General features: G+C 52.4%; 1 protein-coding gene across 1 annotated transcript in view; it reads left to right on the top strand.

Moving 5' to 3' along the window:
• ASS1 (argininosuccinate synthase 1) overlaps positions 1-13,333 on the top strand; it is an 86,773-nt gene that overhangs the window by 26,428 nt on the left and 47,012 nt on the right. The window contains exons 7-9 of the mRNA XM_075905955.2: positions 5-79; positions 7,680-7,750; positions 9,065-9,095. Of these exons, the coding sequence (XP_075762070.1) occupies positions 5-79; positions 7,680-7,750; positions 9,065-9,095 (177 nt within the window). The remainder of the gene's footprint in view (positions 1-4; positions 80-7,679; positions 7,751-9,064; positions 9,096-13,333) is intronic.

Below are 13,333 nucleotides of genomic sequence, written 5' to 3' on the forward strand. Positions count from 1 at the left end.
CCAGATCATCGCCCCCTGGAGGATGCCGGAGTTCTACACTCGCTTCCGCGGACGCAACGACTTGATGGACTATGCCAAGGTACCCTCCCCCTTCCGTGGTGTCCTCTGTGCCCCTCCGCCTCAAGCCATTCGCCCTTTGCCCCCATGGGGAGGCTCTGTCCTGTCCCCCAACCCCTTCCGCCCTTGCTGTCCTGAGTGGCCATTCTGACTCTGGCCAGGCCAGGGAGACATTAGAGTCACTGTCGTGTTCCTTAACTGGCCAGCAGGGGACCCTTCTGAGCAACACCCGGCCACTCCCCTCACACCGGGGTCCTAGCACACTGCCCACAAAACCTCCCCTGAAGGGCAAGAGGTGAGAACTGACCCCAGGTCTCCAGCATGGCAGCTGGCGGCAATTCCAATGGTCGGATTTCCCTCCCCCCCCCATTCTATTAATTTTAGTTGCTTTGGGAGGCAGCATTAAGAGGCACTGACCCAAGGCCAGGGCCCTGTTGTGCTGGTTTCTGCATAGAAACAATTCCCCGCCCCCCTCCCGCCAGTCTCCCTGTCCTAACTAGACAAGGCAGAGGATGGGAGCAAGAAAGGCCAGCTCCCCCCTTTTATGGTTGGGGAGCTGAGGCCAAGATGTTGGGGTGCTCTGTTGCCCTGCATCATGTGCAGCCATTCACACCCCTGTGGAGTGGATTTGGGGCAGTAGTGTTTTACATCCGCCGTGTGCTGGGGTGAATGATGGCACATGGGGCAGACAGCGGACAGCTGGAGTTTTGCCACTGGCTTCAGGATTTCATCCTAAACTGACTGCTCAAAGCCACCCAGGGTTTGTGGCTGAGAAATGGATCTGGATTTTCAGAACGTTAAGCACACACCTGTCCTTAGTCTGCCTTTAATTGTCAGGATGCAGTGTGGCCTAATGGATAGAGCACAGGTCTGGGGCTCAGGAAAATCTTGGTTCTGTTTCTGGCTGTGCCACTGACCAGCTGGGTGACCTCGGGCAAGTCACCCTTGTGCCTCTATATAATGTGGGTAATGACATTGCCTTCCTTTTGTAAAACACTTGGAGCTGTGCCATTGGAAAGCACCAAGAAAGAGCTGGGTCGGGGGAGTCTTCATTATTATTTTGCAATGTAAGGGTGCTCTGGATTAAGTTGAGCACAATCTTTAATGTCCCTTGTGGGAAGGCTGGCTCTGCATGAGATTTCTCCTGTTGTTCCTGGATGCAAGGGCTTGTGTGAGTGTGTGGTGTTTTAATGGCCGTAATTACCTGGATGTTAATTGTAATCCATTTGCCAAGGAAACTGGTCCCAGCTCAATGGCTTGTGTAATAGACAAAGCAAATACATTTTCCCTTTGTCATCCCTTCCTTTTTGAAGTACAAGTTGCAATAAAACATATTAGAAGTTTTTCATCAGGTTCCTTAAGTGCCCACCAGGGTACCTTTCTTTTTTAGCGACGGCATGGAAATGCTTGACAACTGGGCTCAATCAATCAAAAGGGAAAAAGCAGCTCTGTGCATAAACCAGAAAATTGCTTCAGTTTTTAAATAGCTGCCGTCTAGTCTGGCTGGATAATATCTGCGAAGCCAAGGTGCTGAGTTGCCGCATGGAGTGCTAACAGCAGAGACCCGCGGCCTCAGCATCCCATTAAACCCCTGAGTGCTGCGTGTTGAGGATTGTGTTTGCCATCTGTTGTTTTATTATTAAGAAGGCAGTTTACAAGAGCTTCCCATATGTTGCCAAACAAATTGTCAAATAGCAGAGTTAGGAAGAGAGCTGTGTTTTTATTATATGGAAAATAGTATGTGTCTCTTTAAAAAAGCAACAGCCCCCCCCCCCGTCCCCCTCAACAGCCCAACACAGTTTGGGGGCCCTATTTAAAAGGACAGGGTTGCAAACAGCTTTCAGAGATATTTGAGCTATTGGCCTCTCTTTAATGTAAACACAAAAGGGGTTTCTCATGCTCCTTCACATCTGAAGAAATCAGCTGTTCACCTCTTCTTGCAGGGCCCAATCCTGCCTGTGCATAATCTAACTCACCTGGGTCCCAGGGGAGGTCTCTGTGAGATGAAAATTGGGCCCACGTGGCCCTTGATCATTTTTACTGCTCATGTGAGTAAAGTGTAGCACGTGAGTAAAGAATGGCAGGATCAGGGACTTGCATACAGATATAGCTTTCCTCCTCTGAACATTGATATCACAGGAGTGTTTACTGGATCAGGCCCTTGAATTAGTATTTTGGTTGTAATCTGAAGCTGTCCACTTAGTTTGGTTCTGAAAGAAGGTGATGAACTGGCTGCTTTAGGAAATCTAACTCAGAGACAGTGTCACTTCTGTCTTGCATTACACTGAACACAGGCGAGAGTTGGTTGGGTTTTTTGTTTGTTTGTGGGGGGTTTTTTTGTGTTTTTGTTTTGTTTTAATCTGTTTTTGAGCATTTCCTTACACTGCTGGAAATCCAAATTCAGGACCATGAGGTTAGTGTCAAAGTAAAAGTAAGTGAAACGGATGTTAAACAGAAGTAAAACAGACCAGTCTAATCCCAGTGAAGTTGTCCCAATATGAGAGCAACATCTGTTGGATGACTACCGATGGCTTTCATCAAATAATACCCTTGGATTACATTCGTTCAGATTTAGCTTTTAATGTCAGAGCTGAGTGAAATGCAATAAGTATACAAAGGGCAGAAGCTGTGCCCACTTTCTTAACTTTATTTTGAGGCTCAGCTTATTTGGGGGGCTTGTTCATGCCTCAGATCCTGGGGCATAAGATAGGAGAATCTCGACTTCTCTTTTTAAAATCATGTTTCTAGCATTCCTGGCTGTGAAGGAAAACTTGACCCCTAAGGCTTAGCAACCAGAAAAAGGATATTTTTAAAATATGCAGGGCCTAGATTTTTGCTAGTACAAACCGTCACCATCAATGAAACTAGATTTGACCTATACCAGGTGAGCATCTGGCCCAGAGAACCTCCCTTTCTTCTCAGTTACAATCTCGTAGGGTCCAGTTTTAGATCCAAGTGGGACTATCTGAGCATGTCATAAATGTTTACAGGCTTGTGTCTAAATTGGGAGTAACTTGGTAGACGCCAGCCTAAACCTGGTGTGAAATCAGAATCAGGCTCCTGAATTGATCTTGGCTTCTATTCTAGCACACCAGGCTAAGCATCCCAAGGCAAATGCAGCTTTAAAGTGACAACTGTTACGACAGTTAAAATAAATAAATATGCACACACATGGGAAATTGGAACCTGGTCTGGATTTCAGATCTGCATGTTTTTTACACCCTAATCCGAAACCCAGGGAATATTTCCATCCAAGTGCCATTAACCTGTGAAAACTCAGCGGCTGATGGAAAAGGTTATAAAGCTGAGAGAAGATAGGAGGGGGGCAGGGCTGTGTGTGCCAGGACTGGTCATTGTGAAACAAGTGTGCGAGTGTTGGTGCTCTCCTGCGCACAAGGGCATGGACTAGAGGAAGGGAGCTGTTAGCGGAGAGCATTACCCAGTCAGGGCCACCCTGTGCTGTTGATGATGGCCCATTCAGAATTAACAAAGAAGAGCATTAATTGACTAACAATTGAAAGCTAATGGAGCGATCAGCAGGCAGGGGGGCTGCTGGAGTGAGCAGAGTCCCCTGTCAGGCTGTGGAGCTTGGCCATGCTGCATGGACCCTGCTCTGAGATGGGGGGGGAGAAGGTTTTGGGGGGCTCTGCTGGGCAGAGTCTGCTTGGAGATCCTGGCCTGGAATAAACGTGTGTGCACAGTTCTATACAGACACAGACACACAGTTTTGTCCTATCGTGCGCTGTTTCCTCAGTGTTTGAATTTGGTCCAGGACTCAGGATGGGGGTGGGATGTCTCAGCCTGTTGGAAGTTCAGTGTCCCTTTCTGGTGTTCTCCAGTGTCCCATGGCCGTACCCGCTTCCTGGCTGGCCCATGTGTGCCCAAGCTGCCAGGCTTTTACCCACCTCTGATGGGCCTGGGGAAATAGTCGCTGGTCCTTAGAGCTCCTCTGGAGCAGAGAGAAGGGATACAGCCCCTGGTGAGGTGTTAACTGGCTTCTCCTTCATCCATTAAAGCCCTTTGTGGACAATCTGGGGTGTCAGTCATTGGAATTTCGCTGGGATTTTGCGCACCATAAGCGTGGGCAGGGAAGACATTGGTGGGTTGGGCCCGTTAGGTGCCATACGTCCTGGCTGCTAGAGGAGCCATTACTTTGTTGGTCACTGGTGGAACCAGGGTTTGTTTTGGTTTTGTTTCCCTCTGGAGTGTTCTGGGGTTTGGCTTTATAAGAGAGGGGTTTCCATCACGCTCATCCCTATTGTGTCCAGCCACCTTCTAGGAGTTATTCAGGAAGAGCCATTGAGCTTTAATTCAGACCCGACTTTGATCCAAATTAACTTTTAAGTGTAGACAAACCTGTGCAATTCTACATTCTTGATCACCCCTTCCTTTGAATGTATTGCTCTCTCCCTTCAGGGGGAAGAGTTGGGGTTCATCAGAGGAATAGGATGTGGATTCTGTTTGCAGAGCGACAACTGCAGCAGCATTTTCTTACTGTTACTTTCTACGGGCACAGGGGGGCTCTCCGGAGGGGAGAGGAGCAGTTCATTTGGGTTCGTTTAAATTCTGTATCAACTTTAACATGCAAATGGAAACACTCAGAGAAATGGGATCCTGGAAAAATGAGGTGTCTGGGGAGGGAGAATCCTACACACTGGGAGCAGGCTTTGGTGAAATCAGACTACAGTGGGACTTGGTGTGGGCCCAGTAATGCAGTCAAACAGTGAGCCATCTGAGGGACTCGTTGGGCTCTTTCAGCTCGCACTGTAACCTGTGCAGCCACATGTTCACAAGTGTGAACCCCACGTGCTGGACTTCTGACGTCGGTCTTCCCTCAGCTGCGCGCTGAGCCCATCTGAAAATTCCAGCCTCAGCTTCCTTCTTTTCATTTTCTTCTCTTAGGGCATGTCTGCACTGCACAGCTATTTCGGGGTACCAGAGGTATCCTGAATTAGCTACCCCTAATCTACACAAACCGCCCGTCTTTTTAAAATAATGGGCACGCTATTTCACCGTCTTTGTAAACCTTGTTGCACGAGGGATAAGGGGTGGCTCGAAATAGCGCGTTATTTCGAAATGTGGCGCTGTGGAGATGCACCAAGTTTCAAAATAAGTGATTTCGAAACGGATTCGAAATAAGAGATGCCATTTGCATAGTGCTAGTTGTGCATCTTATTTCAAGTTTAGGGTGCTGTGCAGACGCACCCTTACTTTCAAAAAGACTCCTAAAGCCACATGCCTGGCAGAGTGAGCATTTGGAAGAGGAGTTTCTCCTCTGCTCCAGCCTCAGCCCCACAGCTTTGACCCGGCAGGATTCAGCCCATAGCCCTGGGATTGATTTTTGACTGTATTCTATATCCACGAAACGCGGGGTGACAGTGAAAAGTGCTGACCAAGGCCTGACTCTGGCAGTCCACCCAGCTCCTCTGTAATCTGAGCTCCGCCTCTTGGGTGTTGCATTGCTCCCTCCCCCCCCCATGCCAGTTCCCCCTCGCCTTCGCAGCAGTCTCATCAGTGAATTGTCATCAGATAATTGAGCGAGCTGGTGACCTTGTTAGGGAGCTGGGCGTTGTGCCGGGAGGGGGTAGGGAGTTGAGTCTGGTGGGTGAGGGACTGTGTATGTGTGTGAGCTGTGTAGAGCTTGTGGTGACATGTCCGTCCGTTGGGGGAGGGGTGTCTGTCTGTCGGGTGGTGCAGTACAGCGGTGGCCGTTCCCACACCGACCTCTCCGTGTATTATGAACTGCTGCTGAGTTCGGTGCGGGGAGTAGTAGAGATGCTTCCCCAGTGGCGTGGAAAGATGCCTGGGCCAGCCGTGTGGCTCCACATGAGGGGAGCTGGACTGTTTTTCCTGGGAGGCTGGGATTCCTTGGCTCCGGAGGCCGAAGCCAAGCTGCCCTCTGCCACTGGCCTCCACACAACTCCCCACACACTAGATCAGTGTCATTGCTGGTGTGAAGTGGGTGGCATGCTAGCTGCGCTGCTAGCTGCGCTGCTGTCCCCTGTGGTGCAGGCGGGTGCTGAGTGCCGAGGGGTTGGAAGGAGCCGGGTAGGTGGGCAGATGAAGAGGAACGTGTGTGGGAACTAAGGAGAGTGAATGGGGTCAGGGACTTGTGGGGGCTGGGGGTGCGGGACAGCTCATGTGGGCCCAGGTCAGTGCCAGAGCTCAGGACTGGTGTCTGGGTTCCAGGCCTAGAGCAAGGATCAGAATCCAAGTGAGAGCTGCAGGATGCTGGGAGTTCAGGAACAGGGACGGATGTGTAACCACCACCGGGCGGATTCAAACCTGGGACCTCTGGAGCTTTGTATAGGAGCCTCTACTGCTTGAGCTAAAAACCAGGTGGCTCTCAGCTTAGGATATAGCATTTCCTTGTTCCTATCTCTCAATGGATGTGGTCTAAATGCCACTCTACGGGACAGTGAACCACACCCACTGTGTGTGTTACGCATGCTCAGTCCTGGCGGCTCCCTGGGGATCCCTGTTGTTACCTGGATGCTTCCTGGTACACCCTGAGGGCACACCTGAGTGCAGGGGACGCTCGGGAGCCTCTAAGGTGGCTGCCAATACTAGGATCTCTCAGGCGATAATGCCTGTAGGACACGTCTGCTGCAGGTCGTGGGGCACAACCAGATCATGTGAGCAGCCGCGTGGTCGTGTCAGTTGCCTGGTGGTTTTCTGCTGACCTGGGTGCGAGTCCTGCCCCTCCATACCAGCGAGAGGCCAGCTGGGGCTTTCTGCATGGGTGCGTGAGCTGTTTTGGAGGGGTGAGCAGCCTCATTGACTTAGAACAAAGGAAGGACATCCCTCTTCGCTCTGACATCTCCATTTGTTTGGCTTCCTTCTGCTGGTGGAAGGTGTTGCCAGAGGGCTGAGCGGTGCAACAGCACTGCAGGGCCTGCTTGCTAGCCACTACCCAGCGGACTCTGCACACGTCAGGCCTTGTGGGTGCCTTCTGGGCAAGGAGTCAGGCTTGATACCCAGCTAGGCACCGTGCGGTATCAACAGAACTAAGAACGCTGCCGGGCAAGATCTACCAACCCACCAGCGTGATGTACACGCCGCTCCTTCAGCTCTGTTTGCCAAGGGGTAATTGCCACCCCTCCCTCTTGGATGTGGCCCTAAGGATTTGTGCTCGCTTCCTGCTGCCGTTCCAGCTGGACAGTAGCTTGGGTCTCGTGGCGCTTGTTCTGAGGAGAGACGGAGGTCGGCCGCTGCAGCTGGGCCCTCGTCTCCTAGAAAAGCTCCAAGGGCTCTGCAATAGGGATGTGAAATCCCGTTTAATCCGTTAAACATGATGATTAACCGGTTAACCATTTAAAGGGGGCAGGCAGAATGCCACTCCAGACAGGACAGGCCTGCTGTGGGCAGAGGGCTGCTCTGGCCAGGTTGGGTCCACCGTGCTACACTGTGGGCAAGTGGAGAGCTGCTCCAGCTCAGCCGGGCTGCTGATTAACCACTGACATCCCTAATCTTTGATTGACACTGTGGCCAGAGCCCGGTGAACTAGCTGCAGCGTGGGGTGCCACGGGGCGTTTTCGGACCCAGGCACTGGGTAGTAAGGAGCCAGTCTGCCTTCCTCACCCCGCCGGGGTTCTGAGCGTGTTTTCCCTTCTCACCCGCAGAAACATGGCATCCCAGTTCCGGTCACTCCCAAGAGCCCCTGGAGCATGGATGAAAACCTCATGCATATCAGGTGAGCTGAGGCAGATGGAGGGTGCTTCCCGCGGGGGAGGTGGCTCCGCACCCTGGTCTGATTATCTGTCCTGTGCTTGGGGCAGTCATTTCAAAGCAGGACAATGCATCTTGGGTATCTGACAACAGCTGCCTTCTCCTGGTGTGTTGGACCAAAGCCGGTCTGTGAAAGCCCCTTCTCTCTGGGGCTCAGCATCTCTCCCAGTGCCCTGATACTTTGCTTGTCTTCCACACCAGGAGCCCTCAGTTGGTCAGTGGTTAGAGCCCACTGATGGAAAAATGACCTTGAATTCAACCCCCCCCTTGAATTCTCTTCATATTAGGTACGCACACTCCCCCTACCCCTGTCAGGGTTAGTAATGGGATGGAGAGAGACTCCACTGCCCAGCCCTTTTTTCAGCAGAGAAACCATTCCTCTGTCTAGTTTCTTCTGGTGCCCATGGCTAGTCTGAGCAGGTGTCTCGGGCTGGTCCTTGCGAGCCTGCCCTGGTGTGAGGCTGTGACCTGCTGCCTCTCCCCAGTCGCTGCTTGCAGCAGTACTCTGTTGAGCGAGCCATGCTCCTTGCAGTCCCGCTCAAAGAGCTGGTCTCGCTCTCCGTCAGTCCCAGCTAGAGGGGGTCTGTGACTACTCATTGCATCTTCCCTCAAAGCACCTGGTATGGCCACATAAGAACAGCCACACTCATGCCCACCGATGCGGGGGAGGGGGGCAAATAGGGCAGTTGCCCCAGGGCCTGGCGACTCAAAAGAGCCCAGGGCTCCCAGCTGCCACTGCTGCTACTGTGACAGCAGCAGTGTCCGGAGCCCTGGGCCTTTTAAATCTCCACTGGAGCACCGCAGGGTGCGCTCCAGGTGACTCTGGGGGCTGGGGGGCCAGGGCAGTTTGGGTATTACTGAGAACTGTTTGACCACCCACCCCCCGCTACCTTGCTCAGGGACCAGCGAGACTGTCAGCTCCACTGGCCACGCTGTATCAGACAGTGGTCCACCCAGTTCTGTGTCCTGTCTCCTGACAGTGGCCAAAGCCAGGTGCCCCAGAGGGAATGAACAGAACAGGTGACCATCAAGTGATCCCTCCCCCGTCCCCCATTTCCCATGTCTGGCAAACTGAGGCTAAGGACACTCTTCTGGAGGCAGGATACTAGACTAGATGGAGCCAGGTCTGATCCAGTCTGACAGTTCTTATGCTAAACCCTATGGGTCTAGTTCTGCTTGAAGAGCTTCCTGTGCTTGCTGGGTTTGCATGGGCAGATCTTAGTCCGATCTGTAGATTTTTGTTAATGTCTCTCTCTCTCTCTTTCTTTCTGCTCTGAAGCTACGAGGCCGGGATCCTGGAGAACCCCAAGGTAATCGATCATCTCCTTTACGTCTCTGGTTTTACATGGCAGTGACTAGGGCTGGGGGCGTGTGATGTATTTGCAGCCTAATTTGAAATTTCACGGCAGGCCGTGTGTGGCGGGGAGGCCGAGCCCTGCCATTCATTCCCCCACCCACCCTCCGCCTTCCCCCGCCCGGTACGTTAATTGCTGCGGGAATGAAAAGGGGAAGGAGCCGTTTCAGGGTGACACTGAAGGAGAAAATGTCATTGGGGAAAGAATGAAGAAGCAATTAGCCAGATGAGGCACTTGACTGAGGGGAGCCGGCTGCTGAATGCACCCCAGCGGCCAATGTGCTGTCCCTGTCCCCATCTGGTGCTGGAGGTGGGGGTTGTCTCAGACTGACAGAGCATGTGGGGTCATTCCTCTGCCCATGCGCCACTCTGGAAACTTGTCCCCTCCACTGCAGCTCAGTTGTGCAGCCTGGGCCTTCCTCTTGCTCGCTTGTCTCTGTTGTGAAGGGTTGCAAGCTCCCTGGAGGGATTCCTCTGCTGGGGAAGAGGGGGAGCTCTGTGGTGGGAATAGAGAATCCCTTTGTGTGGGGATGGGGTGTGGGGACCTTCTCGGTGGTGCAGACCGCCGTAGGGAGCGGCTGCTCTGACAGTGTCTAGCTGAGGAGCAGCCTGAGAGAGCCCTGTAGGGGCACTGAAGGGACTCTCTGTCTCCTCTGGGGCTGTTGCTGTTGGTGAACCTGGCTTTGCGTGGGAGGTGGTGAGGGGAAAGCAGCCAGGTGCGAGGGGGACAGAGGGAGATGTTGGACGCAGCTAGTGCAGTGGGTTCTCAGCAGGGCTGAGAGTAAGGGATGTGGAGAGGAGGCCCGCAAACCAGAGCAGGGCTGGGCTGTCTGGAGACGGAGCGGGGAGTCATGGGCAGCTGGAGGCTGCAAGGCTTCAGGAGGAAACTCCCTTCCAGGATGGAAAGTCCACGCATGGATCTTCTCTCTCTGTTGGCAAAGATTCCCTCCCCGCATGCCACATAGCCCTGAAGGCTGGGCTTTGTGTGGGAGCTGGCTGGGGGCAGCTGAGGGACAGCATGGAGAACATTCCTCGCCCCTGACCACGCTGCAAATCCTTCTGCCAGGGGGCTTGGTCCCGTGAGGCATTTGCAGAGGTGCACGGCTGGGCGAGTGTTTATCTGATGTCTACGGGCCAAGGCCTCATAGTGGCTTGGGCAGGTGAGGCTCCCAGGCAGTTGCTAAACCCCCACCAATTGTGGCTTCCCCAGTCAGGAAAGGATCCTGTCTCCCCCTCCCTAGTGCAGCCCAATCCCAGCCTCCTACTCCTCTTGGGCGGGCGTGCTCTTTCCAGCTACTGGTCCCCGTGTGAACTGACTTATCCCCTGTGCCCTGGGGAGAGCTGACAGCTTCCCTTCCCAGGCCAGGGGCTGTCCTTGTTCCGGTGCGGCGTGTGTCACTCAGATAAGTATGTCTCCTGCTCTGACTGTTCTAACAGGACTGGCAGTGCTTGCTGCCTGCTGGCCGCTGTGTGTTTCCAGTTCATGCTCCACTGGCCTTGTCGCCCTTAGAGAACTACTGAAACTTCCATCAGCACCAGTTAGACAAGCAGCGGGGAGAGGGGAGGATGTGGCGAGATGAAGAGGAACCCAGTGCACAAGGGTGTATGGAGATGGGCCACATGGCCTGTGGCCAGGCTGGTGCATCCACTCATGAGTGATTGTCAGAGAGGATGGCCCTGGGTAAGAGGGAGTCTCCAGTTTTGGTCCTGTCCTGGGGACGTCAAAGCTGACAGACACAGCGACAGCTGTGAAGGCTCCGGGGACTGACGCTGCTTCGAGCTGCGAGGTTGTGGCTTCCATCTAGCCGAGGCCAGTTGTTAGTTCCCCTCAGACACGTCTCTCCAGGGGTTGCAGGGTCTCACTCTAGTTTCTAGCAGGCCAGTGTGCGCATAAACCATTTCCTCCAGCGGCACCAGCGGGCCTCTGTGTCAGCAGCCTCACACCCAGGCCTGAATGAGCCACAGGGACTGAAGCCCTCTCTTGCTCCAGATTAGGCCTTTCCGGGTCAGGCTCTGAGGCTGCAGGGAAGCTTGCCCTGCTACTGTACCTGTTCCTGGGCCTGAGGGCTGCTGGGTAGAGGAAGGCCCGAAAGGCCCCTATGGTGGGTAGACTGGGTCTTGTGTGAGCTCCCCCTTCTCCCCTAGGAGTGGTCCTGGTTGGTAGAGAGACTTTTTTTAATGCCTTTAGTCAGAGCAAGGGACTCAGACCCCTGGCCACCAGGTGTGTGTGAGCCAGCTAGGGCCAAGCCTTCCCTTCTTCCCCGAGCTTTGCCAGTGTGCTTCCAGTCCTGGTCTGGAGCAAGTCTAGCTGTTCCGGTCTCTGGTCCCTTCCCTACCTGAGCTGCCAGTGCAGCTCCCCAGGCCTGGGCCTTTGTGTCTGTTGCTGCACCTCCTTCCTCTTCCGTTCCAGCATGGGGCCACTCAGTCTGGAGGCTGAGACCCTGTCAAACCCTGAGCCCAGCTGTCCAGACAGGCCCGGCCTGAGGTCACTCCACTCATGTTACTGGTGCCCAAAGCCAGATGAAAGAACCCTGTTTTTTAGCTTAGAACAGTCAGGGAGTTAGAGGCACTTGCCTTTCTCCCTTAACCCTTTCCTGGCTCCCCTTTTAACCTCTTGTGCACCCGCCATTTCCAGCAATGGAATTCACAAGGAGACACTTGCAAGGGATTAAACTTTAACACTCTCATTTTAAAGGGGTAGCGACTTCACTGGCCTCCCCCTCCGCCCCAGCCCATTTGCTAAGCCCAGGAAGAAAACCTAGGGTGAGGGTCTAATCGCTGTGGAGAAGGTCTTAGAAGAAAAGAGGGGTGCCAAACCACTGCGAGGCTCCCCCCCGCCCCAAACCTCTCAGACCTGCCAAACGGAGGGATTTGAAAGCAGATGGTTGAGCTATTTTCTGCCTCTGTGAGGCCCGATTGAAGGGCAATGAGGCAGCTAATGTGGAGAAAGATAGAAATTTACTTGCTTTAACTTCATATGGCACTCTGAAAGAGTTCATTCAGTCCCGGGCGCAACAATATCAGCCGGATGAATAAACCATTTGCGGCATCGATAGCTCTACATCATGGGTTAGTTCATGGACCATTTGCTTCCAATTTCTTCTCTTCTTGTCCCGTTTTTCTTGCTTCTTTCTTCTCTCCCCCCCCCCCATATACACACTCTTCCTTTCTCTCTCTCTCTCCCTCTCTCTCCCCCCTCCTTCCCTTTAAAGATGACATTGCAGGACTAGCCCCCCTGCGGGGATGGATAAATAGAAGGCATTGATACACTGCAACAAACTATTTGTCATTTGAACTGTGCTTTTAGGAGAGAGAATAAAAAGAAGGCAGACACGCACGGTAATGATGGAATGCAAGCCAAATGTCACTTTTATTCCTATTTAGTTATTTTATTTAATAGGGGTTTTCATAGTTGGCTTAGAAAATTGGAAACTATCTGACTTTGACTTCCAATGTTTAGTAAAGAGATTTTAATACTTTCCTTCCTCCCTCCCTCTCCTGTCTTTCCTTTTGAACTCAAAGTTTTTCATCATCTCGAAAGGGTTTGTCTAGTTAATAAGTATGATCAAGGCTAGAAAAGGCCAGACAATGTAAAATTGAAATCTGCGGCCCGTGTAATCTGCGTGTATGCGTGTGCGTGCATGTGCACGCGCATATATGTTGTTTAAATAAAGAAAGAGGCATGAAAATCCTAGACCGTTTTTGGTAAAATATATATTAAAAATAATGGCATTGCTTTCTGTCTGGTTTTAAAGAGAATATGAGGTCTGCTTCCTCTGAGCATTGTTAATCTGCGTGTGGGTAATGCATGCACCAAATCTAGTGCAGATCAGCAAAGTGCCACTGACTTTGGTGGGTCTATACCAATTTTAAACCAGATGAGCATCTGGCTGGTGTGCCTAGAGTTTGCTTCTGGTGTGAACAGAGGAGGAAGTTGCACCTATTTTCACCTGAACAGAATCTGTCTAATGTTAAAGGACAAATATTGAAATGTTATTGAGCCCCCTTTGTTCACAGCACTTAGAAGTACTCGGTGCCCTTCCCACAGAACTCAGCAAATCTCTGGAGAGATGGCTTTTTCTTCATTCTCAACATGCACCAGACCTTGCGCACTTCCTGGTGTAGTCCCCTTTGGCCCTGGACGCCTCACGTTCCCATTTAGTCAGGTCTGTCCTCTGGGGTAATGAATCGCGC

The sequence above is a fragment of the Pelodiscus sinensis genome, chromosome 23, assembly GCF_052426305.1.
Source record: "Pelodiscus sinensis isolate ZL-2025 chromosome 23, ASM5242630v1, whole genome shotgun sequence".
NCBI classification, from domain to species: domain Eukaryota; kingdom Metazoa; phylum Chordata; order Testudines; family Trionychidae; genus Pelodiscus; species Pelodiscus sinensis.